This window comes from Limanda limanda, chromosome 12 (assembly GCF_963576545.1).
Source record: "Limanda limanda chromosome 12, fLimLim1.1, whole genome shotgun sequence".
Classification (NCBI taxonomy): Eukaryota; Metazoa; Chordata; class Actinopteri; order Pleuronectiformes; family Pleuronectidae; genus Limanda; species Limanda limanda.
In genome coordinates, this window is record NC_083647.1 from 7648076 (window position 1) to 7674485 (window position 26410).

Below are 26410 nucleotides of genomic sequence, written 5' to 3' on the forward strand. Positions count from 1 at the left end.
TTCAGAGTCAGGGATCCAAATGCCAACATTCTAGATTGTGGACGACCCGCTTGTCCTCCACAGCCACCCAGGTCAAGACCTTAAGGCTGGTTTAAATAAAAAAATTGAAAGCTGTTAATTAGAAGACATTTCTATCTTCTCATCAGGAGGCTGAGGTTTTATCTTGTCAGTCATGTTAGTGTCCAGATTTGCCTGTACTGGTTCTTTTGACATACACATGTAGACTTGTTTATAATGGAAGGATGTTTTCAGTTCAGAAAAATTAGTCTGTGAAAAAGAATAATTTCATCTGGGGATGAGCAACAGGACCTCGTACTGACCTTTCTGAGAAATTGATTGTGATGAATAAAAACTAAAATGGTTTTCCACTGCCCCGCTGTCAACCCTCTCTAAAAAAGGCTGCAGTTCATGTTCTTAAGAAAGATGATTTCATTGCCAAAGTAAAATACCTCTATGTCCCCTATGTTTTTTTTTAAACAACAATAGACAACCTCTTCTCAGATATCCAAGAGAAGACAGTCTGACGTCCATCCTTAGTTTCCCCTCGTAGTTCAAGGACACCAGTGGATTCCTGAAGCTAATTAATAAATGATGTACCAGGGGAACCACCTCCTATGATCTTCTTTAACTTCCAGCACTGTTCAGTCTTTAGACACAGAGGGATCTCCAGTGTCATGCCAATTAAATAAACTCTGAAACACAGCAACTTTATTACTCTGATTAAAATTGTAAGGAATACCCAGATTGGCCTGTGTAGCAACAATTCAAATTGCAATATTCTCAGTGGCACAGCGGAACTTCATGTAATGATAATGTCTTCATGCTATGGGAAAAATATTGTTTCATGTCTATATATAAACATGACTCAAAGGCCTAATCATTGAACACCTTTATGTTCACAAGGAGTGTTTAGTATGTCAGTCTCTGGTTGTCTAATATTTGTCTACTTTTTTATCAGCCACTAAACCACTTTCATCAGTTTAATTATTGCATGTAAGCTTTGATCTGAGGAGCAGCATGATGTTGCCTCTTTCATGTGTCAGTCCTGTGATGGACTGATGACATCCAGGGTGTACCCTGCCTTTTCCTAAATGTCAGCTGGGATTGGCTCCAGCCCCCGCGACCCTCAAAGGTGTAGATAATGGATGGACAGATGGAAGAATGCTCAGGTTGGTTTTATCAATCCGCTCTGGTCAATCAACAGTTATCAGAACCTGAAGGTCAGACCTTTGACTTTAACCAGCTTGGTTGAAGTAACTTGCAGTAAAGCCACATTAATAATAATAATAATAATGGTAATATTTATAATACTTATACTAATACTACTACTACTACTATTACTACTAATAATAATAATAAGAATACATTTCAGTTATATAGCCCCTTTCATACATAAAAAGCAACTCAAAGTGCTTCACAAAAAATAGAATAGAATGAACAAATATGATTAAGTAAGCGCTTAAAATACATACAAATATACAGCAGCACATGGAACGATAAAACCTGTAAAGTTATCGTGGCAATCAACAACTAAGCTAAAAGGTACAAAACAATAAAATACAAAAGATCATGGTGAAACCAGAAACAATAACACTGGATCAGGTCTGAATATGACAAATAGCAGAAGCATAAATAAGATGAGTAGAACAATTTGGTAAAAAGCTTGTTGATCTAAGAGAAATTAAATTAGTTATATTTATCTACAGTTTTATACACTATTCCTCAATTTGGAATCATGGACATTACCAGGTCTTGACATTGCACTGGAAATGTGCTCTGCACCTTTAAGAGACCCCGGAAGTGTTTGTGAACCGGATGTTGTACATCCTCAATGTGACTTACAGTGGTGAACACTGTGATTGTTACACTGTGTGTCTGTAGCACGTTAGAGTCTGTAAAATGTTTCTTACCACAGCAAATTGTGAGTATTTTCATGTCTGTGTGTAGATGTTTAAGAGGCGGGTACGTGCACATGCAGGCTCGTCTCAAATTTAACCAAAATGAGCTAATTAGTTAGCCAGAACTAAGCTAGCTGTCAGCTAACTGCTGACACCATCATACACCCAGGACACTTAGCATAACAATGCTGCGGGTTGACTCTTGTTTACTTGTGAGCTAGATGTTCACACTATGTCATGTTGTTCCGCTAAGCCTCCATTGTTATGTATTTAGCGGTTAGCTTTGCAGCTAGCCACCTTAGCATTACCCTGCAGAGATGTAACGGTGTGATTAGTCTGTAAACGTGTGTCTATTCACGTGTGCTCTGTTTTCCTTTATATTCCAGTGGCCAAGGCTAAATCAAAGTAAGTATATCAACCTGGTTTTAGTGACTCAATGTTATCATCGTGATAAACACATGTATGATGCAGCTCTGGTCACATTGACACACTGTGTTGTGTGCTGTCAGGGCCGTCCTGGTGCAGATGATGAGCTCTGCGGGCACAGGCTACTTCTTCAACACCAAGAGGAACCGTCTCCGAGACAAGATGGTGCTGCGCAAACACGATCCTATCGGTAATATATATGAATGTGCAGCTTTCTGTGTTTCTGCTCTGTTTAAACTGCCCTTGTTTTTGTTGCTTTAGCTTCAGGATGTGCATTTCTGTCTCTTGTCTCTACCTGATTGCGATGCCCTTCGATTTTTAGTCTCTCTGGACAAAGTAAACATATTTTAAATGGAGTTTCTCCCCTCAACTCTAAAAGAATATAATACTTGAAACCCTGAAGTAGCTTTTTATCTGCCTCAAAGGAAATGCTTTTATTATGGCAGTGTCAGCACCCGCATCTATGTCTGCCCAGTAAGAACACTGCTTTATTTATTATTAACGACTACCAGGGAAAACATCAATTACTATATTAAAGAAACATACAGGAATAAAGTAATGACATTAACTTGTAAAAGAAGAGAACTACGTTTGGTAAATTTCCTCCGGTCAGGTTGTCGGCTGCTTTTGCTATATTTTGTTGAAACGGATTCATATTTAGTCTCTGGTTGTATATTTTATTCTTAGAGATAAAACTACTCATCGGGATTCTGTACAAATAATAGTTACTCTGTGACCATAGTTCAAACATTTGAACTAGAGGTGGCTCTGGGTTTAGAGCAGGTCTTCCTCTAACCAGAAGGTCGGTGGTTCGATCTCCCGTTCCGTATGGCTGAGTGTGGCTGTGCCCTTCTCAAAGAAAAGAGCTCCACATAGATTTATTCTATGAATATGACTCGGAAAGTGCAATATGAATATAGACCACTTACCATAGTGTTATTTCTATATAAATCTGTTATTGCTGGTGGTATTATTGGTATTGTACATCAGTTATATATATGTGTGTGTGTTTGTTGGGACCTTATCAGGTTCCTATTGTGTGATGCTATGATATTAATAATCTATCCACTATTTCTGAACTCTTGTCAGTCGGTCTGTATGTGGAACACAGATCTCAAGTGGCGTTTATAGTATCGGCTCCACAAGACATGTGTATTGTTTAGGGCCCAAGGAAGGGCAGTATCAAATTTGGTCACGTAATACGTTTTATTCAAATAAACTTTAAATAAATAGACAATCAGCGCTCTGTAGCAGTTGTGGCTGTGAGTCATCAAAATAAGTGACATTGTCGATCACAACAGTAGCGCGTTCACAAAAAAAACAATGACAACAGAGAGTCTGGGAGCCGGTCTTTACTTGTCGCGTCTCAAGAACAGCAGGTAACTTTTACAGTGAGAAAGACACATGACAAAGTTCCAACCAGCAGGTCAAGCAAACATCCCATTCCAAACAGGCCTGATTAGAACAGACACTGTACAAGTTTAAGAAAAGAGTTGACAGTTGTACCAGTAAATTCTCCCTTTGCAAAACAGACCTGGACAATTCACCTTCTAACACAAGCTTCAATTTCTGTGGTTCATCACTCGTTTTTCTCAACATGTTTTAAATCTGCGGTTCTTCTCTTTCCAGTGAACACGCATGTCCTATTCTTTGAGAAGAGGAAGATCAGATCAGTTTAACAATGAAGACAAATAAATGGACAACATAAACCTTCGAGGTTTAAACAGACTCTTTCTATTGCCTTGGATGATAAAAGGCTGGCTGACATGAGTGCAGAGGATTTCTCCTTGGATCTGTCGGAAGGTCTCGACCCTCCCTACTGCACCAGTTCATCATGATGCAAACACAGGCCCAGCTTCAACAAAGTCTCCATCACCTCTACACACAAGAATACTTTGTCTTTTCATCAGATCTGTACAGTTATATCCATGATAATGATTCAGGCAAGTTTTGTGAAACGTAAATATTCAAACCAAGGAAATGTTCTTGAACCACAACAAATTTGATCTATTTGGCATCAATTAAATCACATATGTTCCATTGAATATTTAGTGTTAAGATTCTTGTGAATTATTCAACTGTTAAAAATTATTGAGATTAAAAAAAGTTGTGCAAAAAAACAACATTTGTGTGTTGTCATAACTTGTCTTAAATAGACATCGTTGGACACTATTCTTGTTAGGGATATTGACAGTCAAATTAAGGTTGTCTTGACCTTTTATATTAAACATTTTTTACATCATTACTTATACTCATTCATGTCATAAAATTCCGATTTCTCTAAAGCAGCTCATTTTTATAAACCAGGGTTCACTTTTCAATAAGACTTGTTCCAGATTTGGTCCAACTGGCGTCTACTCGAACAGTTCAGCTGGCAGGTTCTTCTTGAAGGGGTAAGACGTCTGCGTGCCGACAGCCTGCACGCTCACTCCTGCCACCTGATTGGCTCTGTGGACCATCTCCTCAAGAGGCATTGTGGGATAATTAGCCATGAAAAACGCCAGCGCTCCAATGAAGCTGTCACCAGCACCCTGGGAAGAAACAATAGTATAATGTTATATAGGGTTTTAATTAGTGCGCTGTGCTGCAAACAGAACCACAGTAACTCACAGCAGTCATTCAATCTGGTGAGTGACAAGCTCATTTGAGGGGCATTGAATTTCATGGAAAACATAATTTATTCTTTTGTTTTATTGTTTGAAATGTTTCATTCTGTGTTTTGAGAAGATAATGGGATCAGAAGTGACACGATGAGAGGGTTCAGTGTGGAAATCTATGAGCTATGAACAGTAGGGGGTGCTATGGCATTTGCCAGCTGTTTCTCCTGGTTCTATCCTGTCGATTGAAGCTTCAGCCATTAGGATTGGTTTACTGAACATCTGCACACTGTGAAAATGTGTCTCGGTATTACAGAAATTACTCATATTCACAATCGGGTCATAATGCTACAGATTCCTTAATGAGATGCAATAAACTTATTTTAAAAAAAACCATCTTAAACATGGTACAACAGGTACACTGAATCCTCTGATATTTCAGAAAGCATAATGTTCTTACATGGACTTTATGAAAGGACCAAGTGTGTTGGTGTTAAATTCATTTCTATCTATTTTAATTACTTAGTTCAAAAAAACACCTGACAAATTAAAGTTAATGAAAAAAAAATCATTACTTATATCAAATATATATATATGAACAAAACAACTGATCATCTAAAAATGGCAGTTATAGCTGATTGCTTTTTTGAGTCAGCTGAGTGGCACGTGCACATTTTAAACACCCGTCAGTGACTTCACCATAACTGCCAACAGCTCTGGTTTTGGCTTTATCTCTATGGATATATTAATCATCCCTTTTTCCCGTCTCATCTATTGATAGAGATGGAATGTGCTGTCTACGCCCTGGAGGGGGGTTTGGCTGGGACAGTACACCAAGTGGGAAGGGGGAAGGGTTCCACTGATGGGAAAAGGCACAATGGTATGTGGCGACACGCTCGTGTTTAACCACAAATGGCCCCCCGACACTGGTTCTCACAGGCCCGCTCCATTACTCATCACTTTGGCTCTCAGAAGAGTTCAGTGCACTCTGAGCACCTTTGTAACGCCCCCCCCCCCCCCCCCCCCTCCCCAACACCCCCTATCGCCCTCCAACCTCAAGTAACCCTTTTATCAGACTGAAAGTTGTCAGTTGTGCAGGATGATTCAGGGGCATATGCCGAAAAACAAAAAAAAACCTAACCCCCGACCCCTTCCTGGCAGAGGGCACTGGGAACAGAGAATGGGGCTCATGTTAGACGGGGCATCTGGAGGGCGCAGCTCAAACAACACATGGATGTCACAAGCAGTCAAAACGACAATTATATCAAGCAAACTTAGATTCTAATGAAAAATACAAATATTTATCGCACCATATTCCCTAATTTTTTATCTAATCCTTCTTTTTTATGATTGTAATGGGAGGTCATGCCTGAATACCTGTCACACGCTCAGTTTTTGTGTTATATTACTTCTTTTAACTGTTTTTATAGTCATTTGTATTTTTTTATTATTTGTAAAGCACTTTGTAGCTGTATTTTGAGAAGTGCTATATAAATTAAGATATTATTATCATTATCAAAAAGGGCATTATTGGACCCCACCCCCACCCCAGTGTACACTCCTGCTTTGACTCCCAGACTGGAAGAGATAATGGAAAGAGTGAGATCAGGGCTGAGGCATTTCACAGGCCCGGTGGATTTCCAATGTTTAAAGCCGTTGTGTGTTTATGTCTCCTGTCTGGTATCTGGGCAGGGCTACAATACAGCCGGCATTTGGAAATAAGGCTTTGGTGAAGCCGTCCCACTGGTTTGGCTCCGGCCCATCTCCCCGGTTCACACGTTGCTGCTGAAACGATGAAACCACTCGAGTGGGGGGGTTGGATGCTTGGGAATCAACAACCACAGAACCATGGAGAGGCCAGAATTAACAACTGTATTCAGTGGTGGAAACCAGATTTTGGTCTGTATAATCATGGCCACATCATTATTATTAACCTGCCTCTTCGTTTTTCTTTTATGTTTTGAATCACCTGCTAATCCACAACCAAATCCCTGCAAACACAACCACCTTTGTCTCGTCAAAACAAAATCGGGTGGGACCAAAACCGGTTCCTTCAAGCTAATACTAGTATTCAGGGCTACGATTCTTAATTACCAATGTTTTGTGGCTGATATATGTTGTTGGGGAGGCTTTCTTAACTGGGTGGGAAAAACACGTGTTAAATTCAGAAAATAGTGAAACTCAACTGCCATCGCAATTAAATCCTCTAAAGTGTGAGAACATATTCATAAATACTCAACAAAAAATATTTTGTCTGAAATATATATAACTCTTATTTATAAAATTATGTTATTATTCTATCAAGCGTTTCTTTTCTCAGATTATTTGGTTTTATGTTTAGTAGAACAACAATTCATCTCAGAATTATATAAAATTTGAGGGACACAAGTACCAGAACATCAACTGTACAGGTTCTTTAAATACATGAGAACGGATTAATGAGGTTTAGAAATCAAGGTGTGTTTCAGTAATCATCAGTCTACAGTATTTAAACACAAAAACACACACAGCCCATCTGCTAATAATCCTGCAATATTCATGTCCTAGGTATTTTTAATGCAAATGCTAATGATTTTTTGTCAGTACTTTTAAGAATAAACTACAAGAACAATGAGTGCATCTGCCAAGGCGGATGGCCACTTCATCACCATATGGCATATATGTAGATAACTCTTTTAAGTAAAAAACATACATTTTCTGTTACACATGAAAGAGGTATTACAGAATAAAGATCAACCCTCATTCATTAAATTAACATCATTATCCAGATCTGCACCAAATTTCACCATATGTTTGCATTATTTCTTGAGAAATTCACAAAAATATTAGAAAACCCGCCATCTCACAATTTTAAAGAAAGTGAGGAATAGTGACTGGATCTGGTTCTTCCCTGACCCATACCCCACCCTTACACTAAGTTTCAATAAAATCGGTCCAGAACTTTTAGTGTAAATCCTGCTAACAGACAAATGGTGATAAAATCATTACTTTTATGGCAGCGCTTAAGAACTTCTTAAGCTAAACAGCTTAACATTTTTTATGACAAACCTAAATGCACCAGCGTTCCACTCCTATCTTCTTTGGTCAGACAATCTTTAACAGTGTGTAGGATTTAGTGGGAAGGTGGCATATTGCAAGCTACAAAATACTCCTCGCTGTAATCTCCTTCCAAGTGCTCCTTTAACTAGATTTAACATTGTATGGCTTCTTCTCGGGCTGATGCCCAATTGGTTGCAAATTGGTTCACTACCATCAATCAATCAAGTTTTATTTGTATAGCCCATATTCACAAATAACAATTCGTCTCATAGGGCTTTAACATTGTGTGACATCCTATGTCCTTAACCCTCAACAAGAGTCAGGAAAAACTACTAAAAACCCTTTTCACAGGTAAAAATATGTAGAAACCTCAGAGAGAGCCACATGTGAGGGATCCCTCTCCCAGGACGGACAGAAGTGCAATAGATGTCAGGTGTTTAAGAAAACATCATCAGGATTTTTAGCAGCATCCATGAGGGTAAACATTATGATTATATACCATGCATGAATGATCGATCAAACAAACTGAAAAAGAAAGAAAAGAGGAGGTAATAAGTGGGATACCTCCAAATTAACAACAGAAGATTTCACTCCTCAGTGGATGGGTCATTGGAGAAACCGTTCTCCGTCTTACACGCAATGTCTCCTTCTCTGAGACTGGCATGTGACGCCACTGGATCTTGTGAATGAAGCTCAACGAGGCTGACAAGCGCTACCCCCTTCAGTCCCGCTGCTGCTGCCCTCGACACAGTTTGGTGAAGGTTACATCTCGAGGCCCGTCAATCAAGTGACACAAGCGCTCGCCGCAGATGAGCTGTGATGCTCTCGCTGGTCCGCTCCGTCCGCAGCATCTTGACCTCCATGCCGTAAGTCTGCCGGTTTCCTGCCGGTGCTCCGACTGAAGTTAGAAATTAGGATGGCAGACGTGTCTGCGAGGGGCTCACCAAATTAACTGAGGATGAGTTCAGAAGTTCTCAGTGCGGTTTGATGTGTTTGTAGTGTAACACTGCGACACAAGCACGTGATCAGAGAGCCGCAAAACTCTCTTGCTTTGCTAATATGACTACAGTATGTTGTTCTTTGGCCACTTGGGTCAGTTCATTACAACTCTGACAAACCTATAGCCACTGAAAGCTTTCCACTTGCTGTGAGGAACACATTTGTCAGCGGTACACTTTCACTGTCGGAACTCCAGCGAAGTGACATTTTTCTTTAACGTCTCCCACAGCAGCACAAGTCCTGTGTGTGTTTGAAATGAAAAGAAGAACAGCTGAAGATTTTACGCAAGCAGCAATAACTGCTATGACTGTACAGGCAAACAAAGGAGCGCTTACACAAACTCAGAAGTCCATCATCCGGAAACCCAAGGACAAAGACGGCAGCAGCGCCTATGCACTTTGATTGACAAGTGATCTTTGTAAAGTGCCGTGCAAAAACACCACAGGGATGAGCACAGCAAACACAGACAAAAAAAACACAAAACCTATAGAAAACGCAGATCTCAGAGAGAGCTTCACACTTCATATCTGTCATGCCACTGACTGCTGCAGCCACAGAACCTTACGAGCCTCCAGAACCTGTGAGTGTATCACACCCAGAGGCCCCCTGCAATCTTGACTCCCATCCTGGTTTGACAGATGGAGCGATGTGCAGTTAACTCCTGAAGCCTACAGCCTTTGTCAATGAAAGGCACCCCGGGGAGAGCAAAGACCAAGTGAGGGGCAGTGATGATTCACAGTGTTCTCCACGTCCAGAAGCTTCCTGTAAGGGTGGCCAACAGCTGGGGACGACTCCTCTGTAGCAAAGAGGAAGGACGATTCAGAGATCAAAACCATCTTCAATATGACCAGTTCGAGCTCTGCTATCTTTGACCCAGTCCTCTTTTACCCCCTTGTTCACCCATGTGAAGTAGCAGATTGAGTTGAAGATGCCACATTTTCACAAATTTTCTAGGGATTCATTAATTAATAGATCTTGCTAAACAACTAAATCAGGCACACTTAGGGGACTGATAGTGTGTATTTGGTGCCGCCTGATTGAATTTACGGGGACTGTTGGGCTTTGGCAAAGATATCCCCCCTAATGAGAGCTATTCTAGCTGTGGACTGAGACTAGGCACATTATGGTCCCTACCTATATTTATCAGTTTTAAATCACCCTGTTAGCCAGTTTGAGATCTAGTGCACTGCAACTTCAACGTGTAGGTTGAAAACCATAGGAGACGGGGGTCTTTGCTGTTTGGGTTTCTAAACTTTGGAACAACCTGCCAGAGGAGATGAGTCTTGTGAGGCCAGTTACCCTATTTCCCCCCACTTCTTATGTATTCATTGTGAAGGATTTAATGGCTTCTAGCGGTAAACAGACCCCTCGCCTCACCCTACCCTTCCAAGGGTGTACGAGCACCCTTCAGGTGATGCAAAAATACCTAAGGCCTTCTCTAGAGCCAGTGTTTGGTTTATCTATTCTGGGCTACTGTATAAACGGGGCGGTGCAACAAAGCGGAGTGGAAGAGAACCTGCTCCTGATGTAGATATAAATGGTGAACTAACTAAATCCAACGCACTAGACCTTTAAGACACAATTTTATATTTGTTTTCCTATTTTGTGTGATTTATTTTGTATGTTATCTCTATCTGCTGGTTTGTTTGCATTTGCCACTGTGAAGCACTTTGTCGGTTGTACTGATAAGTGCTATTCAAGTGAAGTCTCATATTCATTTGTGAATAAAAGTGATCAACATGACTCTGCAATGGCAGAGGACTGGCCTAACATCTGGGTTGCTCAGCAGCAGCTGCTGTAGCATGTGTGGCCCATTAAAACATGGTGATGTGGCTGTTTTCTCATTGTGTCATGCTGACCCAGAGCTGGCAGGAGTGGAGGAATGCATTGCTCAGGAGGTATTCCCTTACCTTGGGCTTCCAGGAAGGAATCGAGCAATTGGTCCTTACGTGTCTGCAGCCATAAGAGAGGGCTGGGAATCATTTTGACCGTCCAGCTGTAATGTCTGGTTTGGAGAGCACTGTCTACCTTTCCCCCTACACAGTGGACCTCCCGGAGCAATGGAAACCAAGGCCACCCAAGTCCTGCTGTGTGTGTGTGTGTGTGTGTGTGTGTGTGTGTGTGTGTGTGTGTGTGTGTGTGTGTGTGTGTGTGTGTTTGTGTTTGTGTGTACTCTAACCTCATCTAACCGTCCACACAAAAACAGCCAAGCCTCTGATCTTAACCGAGGGAAGCCTGTACTCAATTTAAGACAAAAGTTTGAGGGATGGGGGGGAGACCCACAGCAGATGAGTGGATTTGCTTTGTTATTCATCCAGATTCCCAACCCTGTCTCAGACCAAAATTGCTCCAGCTGTTTAAAAATGTGTTATTCAGACAGATGCAAGAGGGGCAGATGATGATATTGTTACAGTCGGGGGGAAAGCTTTATGATTAGCAGCCATGATGGCCACCCTTACCCAAGCTCCGTCAGGGACAAGTGATGAGATGGAACCAAATAAGAACGGTGGAAAAAGTGGGATTGTTCTGAATAGTAGCTTGTCGTGCCACCCGCGGCACTCAGATGAACAGTAGCGTAGCTAAAATAGCGAGAAACCGCTAGTGACTCATGACAATTAGGAGTCACAGGCGAAAGATTCGGCCTCGACTCACTATCACATACTAGTGAAATCGCAGCTAAACAGCAAGGAAAAAATCTGGGTGCTGAGTAAGTCTTTGAAAAAGAAATTTGTAATTACTGCGACAGCCAGAGAGGAATTATTTTTTGTTAAATTTATTTATAACCTAAGACAACACAGTCAAAGCAGAAATAACAGGATGTAGAGTGAACATAACTAAGAGGCCTGAGTTACTAGAACAGAGAAGTGAATAATGATCTTGATAACAACCTGTTTTTCTTTTTCTTTCTCCAGTAAAAAAAACCCCAAAAGGGCCTTACTGGAAGAGGGATTATGATGTCCAAAAGAGTTAAACGCCTCACAATTTACGGGCCCATCAAAGAAACAGAAGGGGTGGGGGTGAGAATGTGTGTGTGTGTGTGTGTGTGTGTGTGTGTGTGTGTGTGTGTGTGTGTGTGTGTGTGTGTGTGTGTGTGTGTGGGTACATACAGCAGGCCCGACCACAGCTTTCTGCTGACTGATGCAGGCCCGAGAGGTGAGTCACAGCAGAGGAAGGGGGTAGGAGGAGGAGGGCGACAGGGGTGGTGGGTGAAGCTCTCCCGGGGGCTTTTGGGAAGCAGGGGTAGAGTGAAGACAGCGAATAACGCTAAGTTATGTCTGTCCACTTCAAAGTGTGGGGGGGGGGGGGGGGTGCACGAAAGAAGGAGGTCACACACCGTTAAAGAAAGCATGCCCTTTGTTCTTAAAACGCTGAAGTGACCCAGGATAATAAGGAGATACTGCTGCTTGGCACTTCCTTTTGAGTGAATCCTAAAACGCACCACAACGTCTCAGTATGAGTGTTTCTTCTCTCTATTACACACACTCAACACTCTTTACCTCACTTTCACAATCTGGGATGTGGGTGTCATACAAAAGCGCAGACTACGTGTTTGTAACTGCTCCGCTTCAGTTTTTACTACACTGCACCATGGCGAGGCATTTGGAAATTGTAGCACAATAAAACTCCCCCGGGGAACTATTCAGTGAAAGAATCCATTACACAACCAATCGAGGCACTTTAATCAAACCGGGTAACAACAAAGAGGTGATTAACACCTTCACACGATGACGCACTTGGTCGGTTGAGCGCAGGCCCGGCACAACCGACAGAGACAGGATACGCAAACGTGCAACCTGGGCTGCTGTGACGAAACCAAACCACAGAGGCCGGTGTGAAATGAGTCAAGTGACGCTGGCTTCTCTAAAAGATTAGAGTCAGGGAGGGGAAACAGCCGGGGGTCACCGCATACCCAATGCTCTTAAAGCATTCCACTCGAGCATCAGTGAGATCTGTGGCTCCACTACAGGACGCAAAGCAGCGGGAGTTTACTCGGCCGTGATGACTGGGCCGACAACAACTTCTGTGTGACAGAGCCGTGTTACGGAACAATAGTAACAGTTGAATGTGAGAATTTTCCTCTGTTAATTCTGAGAATAAATTCCCTGCTGTTTGTATAATACACTGAGGAGTGGGCTTGATTACATAATATTCCATTTTAAATGTTTTCCTTTTTACCTTGTATAGTTGTTTACTCATAAAGTGAATAATGTCAGCTGTGACCTGTTGTTGAAATAAAATATAATAAAAATAATAAAACCAATGGCTAAAAATGTATTGCTCTACTAAAACTTAAAATTATGACTTGAAGACTTTAATATAATCATATTATATATGATTATATTATATAATTTTGAATTAAATATATAAGATAGTACAAACAGTACAAAAATAGTACAAGATATTATTTGATGTCTATATACTATACAACTGGTTCCAGCCTCTGATATTTGACATTTTCAATTTTCTATCATTTTAATTTGAATAGAAGACAAAAATAATTCTGGAATAAAAAAAAGATATAAAAATTTAAAAAATGACTAAATAATTATAACATGAGTTGATAATTAAAGTGTTTACAGACATGCAAGCAGCTCCCTGAGGCTGTACGAAAGTTGACCATGCTACCAAGCTGATCACATTTGCGATATGGAAATAAGCAAAATGTCAAACTGAGGCTGGTGGGACAGTTTTGATATTTGTGGTTAGAGAAATTATGAATAGATTATCAGAACATTTGCAGATGAGTTTCCTGTCAATGGTCTAATTGACTCATAGTCGTCAGCTTTGCACCAACGTATTAGAGAAATAGAAAACTTTTGACCTGATGATGACTCAAGATAAAAAGTTCAGGGTTCATTAAAGTGACTCATCCTGAGGAGATTAAACTTTAAGACAATCCATGCAACAGTTGTCAAGACATTAGAAAACAAAAACACAACGGAATTAGGATTAAACCTATGGATGTTTGGACATGATTTGATAGCAATCTAATTGAATAACTGCCAGGATATTTGTCTGAAACAACATACTGACCTTGTTATTTGTAGACATGCTGGACATTCTATAGTTTTAATTTCTGAAATGTGATGATTTGTGCTCAAATGTCTTTGTTTGTGGGACCAAAAAGGGTAAAAAGACAAAGATCTCGTCTTGTTCTCCAAAATATTGTGATTGGCTTTTCTCACCATTTTATTTTATTTTAAAGTAGACCAAATAATTGGAAAATGTTTATGTTATATAAAAACACACACAATATATGGATAATGCTTACTGTAGTGTCCACTGCTGTGATCGCAGTCGTTGGAACATGTTTTGGTGTAGACTCCTGTGCCTTGAGCACCACGCAACCTTGAGATCCCAAAGTGATGATGACCGACCCGCAGCCTCGTTTCATCAGCTCCTTACCGGCCCGATGTGCTTCCTCCACATTAGTAACGGAGGAACCAGTCAGCAGCTCAGCCTGTTGAGAGACAACAGTAAGAGTCATTACATCATATACACAAAACAATCTTCATTTAAACATTCAGCTCATTTAGAATAAGATGATAGCAGCACAGTATTTATTGGCCTTTTTTCTCTAAACCAGTTTGGCTTTTTTTCTTCTTTTCTGGGTCAGGGAGACAAGTTAATCAGAGGGTCGGAAATAAAATTAAAGATAGAGCAAAACCAGCACTGGTGTGGGTGGATAAATAAGGAACTGAATGGTGGAAATTCCCAAAGGCACAGTACCAAGGACTGTCAGGACCTGCATTTTTTTGGTTCTTCATAAAATCAAAACTAATCCTTTATTTTTATTACTTTATAAAGTTCAGTACATCATGACCACTTATTGTGCAGTGATCTCTAATTAGGAGCCTATTACGGGTCTCTAGCTTACTTGCTGCAGCAACAGCTCTGGTATGAGTCAGGCTTCTTCATCTGTTTCCAAAATGACTCAACAGTGACAAAGCAGGACTCAACAGCTGATGTTTCAGGAACTTCAGGGAAACTCAGAACCGCAGCAGAACTCTCCGCAGTAAATTAGCCCCACCTTCCATAAAGATCCACGTGGTATTTTCTTCTGGAGTTGAGAGGAAATTGCCGGCAAAGTTTATTTTCGAGCATGAATGAGACTTTTAAGAATGTTATCCGAGAAAAAACAGTTTGTCTGTCACTAATATTACACTATTTAAAGGTGAATTATAATTTTGTTTTTGTGGCAGAGAATGTTTCAATGCACCAATCTGTTAATCCAAGGAACAAACCTAAACATGCTCAGCTCCAGGCACATATGTATTATTACAATTTCCAATGCTCAATCATAAGAATACATGTAAATAAATGTATTTAACACAGAATGAATGCAGCTGGGGTTAGCAAGCATTTCTCTGAATTTTATAATTTCCCTGGTGAGCAGTATTGCAACATAATTTCATGAAACTTTGCTGGCAGTAAAACAATAACAATGTACTGAGAGTCTGTCAGAGTTGTGTAAAATGTGGCTCATTGTTTTACATTTTTCAGCATCACAGCATTAATGTGAATTATTATTTTGGAGTTGATGAAGGTCAAATTAATAATGTGAATGTTTTCGATGATTATAATGTTTCTTGAATAGAAACAAACTTTGTTGTAGTGACAGAAAAAAAGGTATAATATTTCCATCACACACAACATTACTCTTGTGTGAATTATGGATTTACTGTGATATTAATTATCTATTAATAAAATAAAACATTGCAAAAATAGTCTACATCAGTTACAATACTGTCTTTGTTTTATATGACACGTTAGATTTGTTGTATAATCATGAAAAAATATATATATTTTTGAATTATTTTTATTTTAAAATGAAACCTTTATTTAAATTTAACGACGGAAATTTTAACTGTTGTGATGATACAATTGCTGCATGAAGAAATTTAGTTGTTTCAGGTCTTTTTTTTATTGTATGAGCTCAGGGAGATTTTGGAGGCTGAAATTAGGAGTTCTGATAATTCAAACTGTTGTACAAATTGGTACAGAAAGAAAGAAAAATGTGCACAAAAATATTTTTTTTCCTATTTGACAATTTATCATGTCTTCTCGACTGCTCCCCATTCATAACACATACTACACATATAGAGTAACAGACACAAACGCACACAGACTTAATATATGGTAGAACATATATTTTTACTTAAGGTAATGTAATAACTGTGAACGTTGTTCTTTGTGTCCTGCATCTTGTTTTAACTGGATACAGACTTATTTTTTTGTGCATTGCAAAAATAATTTTAGCACTGAATTATACCAATACAAAACATGATAAAAATGACTTTTTATAAATCCTGTGATGAGAGAACTCTGCGTTTATCTAATGACCTAAAATATATGAAACACATTGAGAACTTTCTCTTTTCTGTCACAATGACAGATCTAAACCCAACTTGTTGAAAGGTATCAACCATGACAAAAATACAACAGCACAACACAGGGAAACACATTAGTTATGTCTTCATGTTGCCATCAAGCTACAATGATCCTTTCACATCTGTGGACAACAAAACTGTGGATCCACTTTGGCACGGGAGATGGACATGAAAGATAATGCAGCTCACTATAACACACTTTGCGCAGTACGAGGATCAAAGACCGCCTGCACTCTGTCATCCCTGAGCCCCTGTACCACCCTCCTATTCGCCTCAGCCTCAGTATGGCACAGAAAGACCACACACAAAGACAAACACCTGCACAGAGTGTGTGCCAGCTATGACCCCACAGGAGAGGGTCAGGACGCGGCTGATGCTAACATTAAATAGGGGTGTGAGGATACGATCCCCTCCTGCCTCTGTGATCTGTCAAACCGAACAATGACCTTGGACAGTTCAAAAATAAACCGCAGAGTGTATCCGTGGTTTTAGAGCCCGCAGCCACGCCAGTGCTGTCAGAAGCCAAAAGAGAAAACGAGCCGTTTTGTTAGTCATCAGCTTCACACCAGGGCAGAGAATCAATCTACCTCCCTCTGTGTACAAGAGTATCAGAAAGTCGAATTTTTCAGATTATTATTATGTTCTTATCGCACACACACATGCACACACACACACATGCTCACACACACACACGGTTTATTTTTAGTTAAAGTATAAAATGTTTTGCTTTGCTCATTATTTAGACCTGAAGCTCAACTTACATTTTATCACATTACCTGGTGTCCCCATCAGGATATCTAACTATTTTTCTTTTACATTGCTATATCGTCTTTGCATTGATTTGTCAGGTCTGTGGCCTTTAATCCTAGATTGGCTACATTAAAGGTACTTAAACCATTTCAAAAGTCTTTTGCAGAATCATCTTAACAAAAAATATGAAATTTGATTAAAATATTAGTAAATGATTCAAAACGTTCACAGCTGTGGAAAGAAACACAATACAATACAACTCAAATTACACTTTCAGTGAACATTGCAACAAAAACAGAACTGATAACAAGCATTCAAATTTAAGGACTTGTTCAAAAATTACTTTAAAAATTTGACATCCAATTCAAACTGGTTTAGGGCATGTGTTGCAATTAACTAAAACATGAAGCAATATGAATGAGTTACTGTTTAACTCCATGACCTTAAATTAGCTGATGTGACTCATGAGTACAGTGACGTGGACTGTTAGTTACCTTAGAGTAGAAAACAAAAACATAAGAAAGTATATATTAATATTATACTGCAACAGATCTTTGAATAAATTAAGCAGAAGGCCCCTTTATTAAACAATAGTGTTAATAGCTGTAATAAGTAAACTTAAATTTAAAATATGAATGAAGTAGACAACAAGTAAAAACGTTTTATTGTTAGAAATAATTTTAGGTTATTTAGTAAATGTGAAGTCCAATACTGAATACAGGCTTTAAAAATTCTGTTTTGTTACAGTTCAAGTGTTTGACTGACAATAAAAACAAGACCAACAGATATTGACCCATCACACACACACACACACACACACACACACACACACACACACACACACACACACACACATAAAGACATTTGACATGATGAACAATGCAGAAAACTTCACAGGAGTTAAATGTCAAATGATGATCTGACTCGATTCTCTGAAAACGATTCTGTCTGCAGTGAGTAACACAACGACAGTTGAAAGAGTATTGAACTAGTTTTTCTTGAGTTTTTAATGTGATAAAATGCTTATTGACTCAGCCCCTTAGTTGTAATATATTTAATTTTGATATTGTATCTATGATGGATTTAGTTTTATCTCAACTTCTTTTAGTGGGACGTTTTTTTGGTGCTCTTTCCATGCCTGCATAACCGACAGTGTAACATGACTGTACCTCCATGACCTGCCTCTGTCTCTGAAGAGACATGTTACCCTTTCGTCAACTCTCCCTTTCATGTCCCCACACCTGGCTATGGCGTCTCTCCGCTCTGCATCACCACATCAAATAGAGGCTCGCAGGCAAACTCACCTCCACTTTATCCCCGAGGGGGCGGCTGACTCAGCTGAACGGCACATCTGCCCTGTTGTTTTCACTACGGTTCCCATCTACTCCTGCCCCCTGTCGCTCATCTGTCTTCGCCTGACAGTCAAAACGCAAGTTGCCACGACACTGGTTTTTACCATAGAAGGGTGGAGAGAAACTTGTTCCCTTCATGTCAGAGAGTTTACATGAATGGCTAAAGGCTTGAGCAGGTTTATTGATGTGCTGTCGAGGGTCGTCACCCCAGAAGAAGAGTTGAATCACTGGAAAAAGGTGTGTGTAAGTGTGTGTGTGTGTGTGGGGGCATTCATAACAATCATCACAAACCTCTGATCTTTTCCTTTCAAAGAGAAAACAAACTATTTCTGCGTTTCCCTAATTCTTGGCTGCACAACAAGTCCTCCAGTGTTACTAAGAGGTGATTGGACATTTTAATTGTAGCAGCTGTCGATTTAATGATCAAGAGTTAAGCTGTTCTGTGTGACATGAAAATGTAGTTGTTAAATGCGACCTCACACTGTATGAGTAAATCATCTGAGATGATCTGAGACAAGCCCAGACACTGTATGGTCCGATTATCTGAGACGACCTGAATGCTCACACTGTTGTGTCGGCTGCTCCGGACCCACTTTTGGTCAAAGAAGAAGTTGAAGTTTGTTTGTTAACAATGCTTATAAGGGAGAAACACCCCAGTTTTTATACTGTGTGCCGAAACCTCCAGAAAAAGAGGTGTTTTTATTTTAAGCTACTAGATTGTAAATTGATCACTAGGTACATTATGATTACTGTACAATCACAACCCTTTATCTCCCACTTTTTGCTCTGCAATTGCTTCCAGCCACAAACTACATTTCCTTCTACTGTGTTTTGTCATTTTGCGCAGTGGCAGTGAGAAAGGTGCTGATATCGGGGGAATCGACTCGTGAATACGTTAGAGAGTTAGACGAGAGCCAAACAAAATCTCGGCTCCTCGCATCACCCTGTACATTACATTACATTTCATTTAGCTGACGCTTCTATCCAAAGCGACTAACAATAAGTGCATTAAACCATGAGGGTAAAAACCCAGAACAACAAGAATCAACAAATAGCAATTTCTTCAAGAAAGCTGTACAGTGCAATACACACAACGATGCTGAAAATCAGTCAGACTCTTCAATGAGTCTCCTACTGCGTGTCAAAATCAGGCTGAAATCTCAATGTATACCCCGGCTTTAAATGATCGATCAGGTCTGTCCTAGTCATTGTTGGATTTGGTAAAGTTTACACTCCGGCAACCTCAGCCCTTGTGATGGCTTTATCTTTGCCACGCTTATGGTTTCACTCTTTTAGTTCAATCATCATAAAGCCCAATTCATGCTTCTGCATCAAAGCTACGCAGTAACCTACGCTTCTATCAGCTTCTACTCCAAACCGATCCACTTAGTAACACTCACCATTGTTCTGAAGTAAACAGAGACGCCAAGGAAGTTGTAAATAAGTGGACCTGAAACTGTAAGACGGTTGCGGTGTAATTGCAGCGCCACTCACACGAACCTACACATGCTCGGCCCTGTCTGTAGGCTATGTGCCGTCGCTTCGATGTAAAAGCATAAATTGGGCTTTTTATCATGTATGTAGCCAACAGGATCATATGTATGACCCCTTTTCAAGATTCTTGTTTTAAAATGTTGTGTGTGTATGTTAGTGTGTGTGTGATTCATCACCTCAGACTCATTACAGCAAAACACATCAGAGACTCTGTAGAAATCTGGATCCAGGTCAGAAATGGCCGGCGCTGGGTTGAATATTGTCTTCACTGTAACAAGAAACCAGGTTGTTATCCATTTTATACAGCACTGTGTCATCTTATCTTTTCAATTCAATTTTGATTTATTTGTATAGAGCAGGGGTTCTCAAACTTTTGCAAGCTGGGCCCCCCCAAAGCTGGTTAAGGACGTTGCTCAGTCGTGCCAGTGACGGTGAAACCAAACTGCAGATAGCTCTCGTCATATTTGCGAAGCTTTGGCTTCTTCGCAACTATCGGTAGCCTGACGAATCTGAAACTTGTCCATAGTACAGTGTGTGTGAAGTTAATAAAGTTTGAAGTGCAATGTCGTGGTCTTGTGAGTGTGTTTGTATGTGTGGCTGTGAGCGACTTGCACACGAAAAATGAATAAGGCTGTGCTAGGCAATGGTTCCTAACAAAACGAAACAGTACACAATGTAGACAGGGACAGCACAGAATAGTATTCAAGTGCTGGTGTTTTATTTGTTGCAACACGGTGGATGATTGAAGATTTAAAGGTAGGTGTTAAGGAGAAAAGGCTAGCTGCAGTTGGAAGAAGTTAGCTAGCTAGAAGGCTAGCTCTTGGGGCTACGAGCTTTCTAAAAAGACTGTGGAGCAAATTACTCCTTAGATTAGGCTACGAATAGGCCTACTGCACGTGCAGGAAGGTATTACTAAGGAAGGAGTGAGTCTTTATAAAGACTGTTTATATGTCTATGACATCGCGCCCCCCCTAGAGAGTGTTCGCGCCCCCCACTTTGAGAACCACTTGTATAGAGTCACAACATACATTATCTCAAGGTATTTCGTACAAAGCAAGGCAGAGAATTTAATTTAAATGTCAACACTAATTAGCATATTTCCTCTATTGTTTATTTTGTAAATTAAAAGTTTAACTATCATCGCATATAAGCAAACAAATGCAGACAATAATATGTCTGTGAATGGCCCATATTGGCCAACTGATACATTTGTCAAGTTCTAATTTCAATATCCTAATCTACAGGGCACAATGGTGGAACATGTCATTAGCAAGAGTTATAATATAATATAATGTATTATAATATTATAATACAAAATATACTTAATATTAATCCCAGTTCGAGTTGTCAGGCTGCTTTTAAGACAACAAAGTTATGACAGTGTCCCTGAGAGACACATGTGATGTCTCTTTTCCATTTGCTAAGCTTCACTGTCGAGGTCTGGCAATACCTTAATTAAACTTGCAATGGGAAAAGAGGCTAGTGGGGCTACTGCTGGGGATTTCTCTCGCAGGCAAAGCTCAAGTGCATAAGCTTCTATAAAAAGACACCTTTTAAACGATTACATTAGCACTCCCCGGGAAAAAAGAGAGCCTCCCATCCTGCACCTTTGGGGAGTTGTTACAATGTAACCCCTGCAGTTCCACAAGAGTATGTGTGTGTGTGTGGAACAGATAGAACACGCGGTGCATAACCCTATACTGTACATGTGTGTCTGTGTGTGGGTGCGCAGAGTTGTGACCCCTCCTCTGTGTGCGTTTAGGAGCGCAAGAGAGAGGGTGAGAAAGCAAAGACTGTTTGTCGTAAATAATCCTCTGTACGTGTTGCACATCCCCGTCTCATGCATATTCATGAGCACAGAGCATTAACGCATCTAATACCACGATTTCTGTGTCTGTGCGCGGATAAGCCCAGCTCGACGAAGCGATTAATTCTGATATCTCTGTGTACAAAATAAAGCCTTGTGAAAGTGTGTGTGTGTGTGTGCGTCTGTGAGTGAAATATATGTTCGGCGTCTGTGACATCAAAGTCTGTTGTGCAAAAGTGTTGTGTGAGAGTGTGTGTGTGTTTGCGTGGGCACATAAGAGAGCAGCTGCGTGGGTTTGTGCAGGGCTTTGGCCACCTGGCGCTTTGAGGTGGATACTGGGCTGCTCGCGAAGTGGAAATAATGTCTCTCTTTTTTTCAAACACACACACTCACAATGTACTATATGCATACTCACATGAGCCAGGGCCATGTCAAAGAAAAGTGACACTGGGCTTTTTCCAATTCCTCTTATCCCCACCCTCCCCTCTCTCTCTTGTTGTGTAAACTGAATAGGTCCTCAGTTTCCATTGGTTTCGTTTCCAGCACAAGTGCGACATCACTCAAATGTTTTGTATAAAAAATGAAGCATCTCTTGTATTCTTCACATGGACCTTCTTTAGCCTTCTGTATCTGCTCAACATCATCTCATCTTTCTCTGGATGCTTGTTTGCCACTGAAAGGATGGAACAGTAGTGTTTCAGGTTTAGCTCACTATGCAGACGATGACCCTTGTTATGTGTCAAATGTTTCACTGCTTTTGAGAGTATACCTCCTCTCACACCTGTATGAGCTGTGGGGATCACAGTGTACACTATATAAGCTATCATGTATTTAAAAGCATACTACACTGTTTTTAATAAACTGCACAAAAAACATTAAATTGCATAAAAAAAGGCAAAACTAACTTTGAATTTACCGTTTAAAGTTGGCCTCAATACAAAACATTTTTGTTTCAAGGTTAGAATGGGGTCTACCAGCCGTTATGCAGGGGTTTCTGCAAATAACAGGTTCTACAGAGCAGTTCTGCAGGGGTTTTCCACCACATCTTACCTGTCCTCCTTGAGTGAAGCCTGTTGTCCCAATGTTTTGTTTGAATCTACTTTTGGAATTTTGTCTTTGCATTAAGTACAATAAAATGTAATTAGGCAAACAATGTTTTAATGTTAAGTTTGACATATTTCATGTCTGCATAAGCAATATACTGGTAAAATCCACCGGACGCCAGTTGGCAGCAATGCCAGTGACTAGCATCACATTACGCTCATCGCCAATTCAGAAACCTTCACTGGCTACTTGGCAACTGTGTTGATATTTTGTTTTCGCATTTAGCACAGTTCAAGTGCATAATAATAATTTTGGTTGACAATTCAAGTTCAATATCTCGATGAGTATAATTTTTTAACATCACGTGGAAAGTCCTAAAGACGCTAAAAATCTGAAATCATGAAATCAATCTGCAAATCAGAAAAATGTGATACACACAACAACAACTAATTTGCAAACCTCATGTATATAATAAATAAAGCTCAGGCCTTTCCTCCAATAGTTGGGTGTTGTAGTTTTTGGCAAACATCTGTAAAACAGGAGGTTTGTTGCAGTTTTTTGTGGCAGACTATTTTCTGCAGCACATTAGTACACTTCTGGCGCTCTAATGAGTATTTTCAGTAGCAGAACAGAGTTTGAAGGACTGACACAAATTAAACTGCACTGTGTGTGTTCAGTGTAATGAAGGAATATATCACCCAACAGTGTGGCTCACTCTTTAAAGTGATAAGGGCTCTCTGTGGAACTTGTTAGCTAAACCAATAAGAAAAATACAGAGGCCTTGTCCTTTAGGGCACTCTTAAATTATTCAAAGAAAATAAAAATTTGTAAGGCAGTCTTAGAAGGACCAAGGACGAAATGTACATTAAATGCATTTTATTGGAATTTCAAATGCGATATGAAGTGTATATCTGGGTCTGAACAAACGGATGACTGAGAGCAACCAAGAGCAAATGTACAGAGGTTTTAGTAACGACTGCCAATGAACCGAGAGAAGAACAAAAGTAGGTGGCGGTATGCACACTGTAGCTGTTTCAAAGTGACACCGAGACATTGGATTAGCAGATTTATCGGGATAAAACATCAAAGTTCAGACGTAACTTTATATTTTGCTCTTGTTTGGCTGCTGCTTGAGTGAGTTTTGGTTGTAGAAAGATTAGAAAGATGCTGTTGGAATCTGTGGAGTCTAGGGCTTGTGTTGTCAGCATGAAGTAGAAGGATTGTCGGTTCTGGCTTTGTGGACATGTATAGTTAGTGTGTATTGTGGACATGCTGATTCAGTCGCTTTGTGTTTGAATTATGTTTGGTTTAGGAGAAGTTGTCTACCACAGTTGTCTTTAACGTCCCCCTGGGACCCGATGGGTTTCAATAGGTTAAAAAAAAATGCGCATGAACTAGTTAATTTTTGAGACATACTACAAAATTCTAAATTGTGAAATATGAACATGAGCTGGTTTAACCTAAAACCGCCAAAATTCCCAATATTCACTTTTACGCCTCTCTTTAGCTTGGAGGATGAACACGTAGCAGCTTCTCTTCCTCACATTTTCCGACTGTTCTTCTGAGTCACACAGGCTTAACAAACATGAAGGCAAATGAGCCCAACAAGTGGACACATGTCACCCCCCTGCTTCATTATGCTATTAATTGGAGAAACTGTCATAACATATGCGGACAGTCAGCCACTAATCCCAACATCAAGTGAAGCTTCAGCCATGCACTGTGTGTCATGTAAAAGAGATGACGCAGGGAAAGTATCACTGAATCAGTTGAAAGGTTTACTCATGCTGTTGTCTTACTCACATCGTTGTCAATAATCACAATACTTTATGTAGCCACGCACATGGACAGTCCGATAGTTGAGTCCTTTATCCCTTCCCTGCCATCTGCAGCGTGACCAGTGTTTGTGTCAAGCGTGTAACTGGTGTCAAACGGAGAGAGTCGGTGCTCATGAAGTATATATTCAATAACACGGCAGAGGCCGGAACCTGAACAGCATGCACACAAGAGCAGCTTGTGTGAAATCCTTAATACACAGCTGCATGAAGGAATCAGCCTTGCTGATGCAAGGAGCTGCTGCTCTAGACGTCACATTAGCTGGCATGTTTAATGTGTCGGTGTCGGGTGGCTTTGTTTTGCTCTCCAGGTGTTAGTGAAACCACGATAACCCACTACACACACACAGACACGCACTCGCAGTTGCTGGGACAGATGTGGTAATACTGGGATGTGTGCATACTGAGTCACGTCTGGCTGAGCATGTGTGTCATGACTCTGGGCTTTTTCATGCAGAAGTTCAAAGTCTGGTCGCCCCGTCACGGCCAGGACTGTCAAGGAAGAACAAAAACACGGCAATGGGTTGCCTTGGTGGATTTAGGAGGGAAGGTAGATGGAAAACAATGGCTGAGGAGAAACGGAGTGAGACAGAGATCACTCATGCTTCCACACACACACACATGCAGACACACACATACAGACACACGCAGACATACGCACAGAAAAGAAATGAGTCATCAGTGAGTACGTGAAAGGGCTTTAAGAGGCTCTAATTGCATCTGGTGAGAAAAATAATATTGCTTCGACAAGGAAGAGGGGGAGGAAGAAGGGGGGGAAAGACGGAACAAGAAAATAAAGAGTGGAGCTACACAATGCCTACCATTTCATTAGAATTAATTTAATTCCATTAACTTCTACTGAATGGTAGGTGGCGATGAATTACAAACGTGTTCTACTGAAATAATTACAAGCGAGAAGAATAAACTCTTTCTGGATATGTTATCTTGTCAAGTGCTTCAAGTGCTGAGAGCTGGCACCCGCAGTACGTGTTGCTCGTTGGTGACATTTGCGTAATTTGAGCGGCGCTTCACCCCCGCGTCATTAAAATCCTCGTCGACAAACCCATTAACACCCATTCTCTCCGGAGAACTCCACTTACGCAATGCTCTGGTGCTGCAGCGTTAAGGGTGGTGTCTTTGCCAAGCATCATCGCCTTCCCTGCTTCTCTCCTGGCGCTACATACCAAGCCTAATTCCGTGGTATGATCGACACGGTGTTGGGGGAGGGGGGGGGGGAGTGCTCAGGGAGAGAGTGTGGTGCTCGGCGAGGCCATCTGGGTGTCCCATCTGCAACACGGCTACGGCTGCGACTCTTTTCGCTCTGGCAGCCGGCAGCGAGCGTTTACCGCCCAAATGACAGGGGCAAGAACCTCCCCAGACGTCTCCAAAGACGCAGAGGGCTTCTAATAATAGGACGGTGGTGATGATGGTTAGGTCACTATCCTAGTTATCAATAAAAGAGGGAGAGTGTGGTGATCAAAAACACAACTTTGCTTGCACAGGACCACGAGGATTCAATTGGCTTTTATAAACGTGTACGAAATATGATGCTTGATGTTAAAAACGAAGGGTAGGGGCGCGACAATATTATACTTCTCCACCTCATCAGTGAGAATAACATTAAGTGAGACCTTGTACTGAGGTATGTGCAGGTTTAATAAACCACATGTAAAGTGAGGTTCTGTAAACTACCTTGAGCAGCCGCCACTGTGGCCACAGATGGAGATTACATTCTAGATTCTCTTTACTCGTTCGGCATGAAGCAATATTTTATCACA

The 26410-nt window shown here is 40.6% G+C and overlaps 2 protein-coding genes across 2 annotated transcripts in view; one reads left to right on the top strand and one right to left on the bottom strand.

Moving 5' to 3' along the window:
• Positions 1-1825: 1825 nt before the first annotated feature.
• mrpl33 (mitochondrial ribosomal protein L33) lies at positions 1826-4447 on the top strand. Its single transcript, XM_061082882.1, has 4 exons — positions 1826-1921; positions 2285-2303; positions 2408-2514; positions 3954-4447. The coding sequence occupies exons 1-4, from the start codon at positions 1900-1902 to the stop codon at positions 4001-4003; spliced, it is 198 nt and encodes a 65-aa protein (XP_060938865.1). The 5' UTR covers positions 1826-1899; the 3' UTR covers positions 4004-4447.
• rbks (ribokinase) overlaps positions 3662-26410 on the bottom strand; it is a 37237-nt gene continuing 14488 nt past the window's right edge. The window contains exons 7-9 of the mRNA XM_061082881.1: positions 20123-20214; positions 14232-14420; positions 3662-4855 (exon numbers count right to left, since the gene is read on the bottom strand). Coding sequence (XP_060938864.1) covers positions 4679-4855; positions 14232-14420; positions 20123-20214 — 458 coding nt within the window. The 3' untranslated portion in view covers positions 3662-4678. The remainder of the gene's footprint in view (positions 4856-14231; positions 14421-20122; positions 20215-26410) is intronic.

Excerpts from the sequence above, each read along its gene's own strand:
- mrpl33 (XM_061082882.1), top strand. The coding sequence starts at position 1,900 with ATGTTTCTTACCACAGCAAATT. Across the intron at positions 2,515-3,953 it reads GCGCAAACACGATCCTATCG|TGAACACGCATGTCCTATTC; the intron begins GTAATATATATG and ends TTCTCTTTCCAG.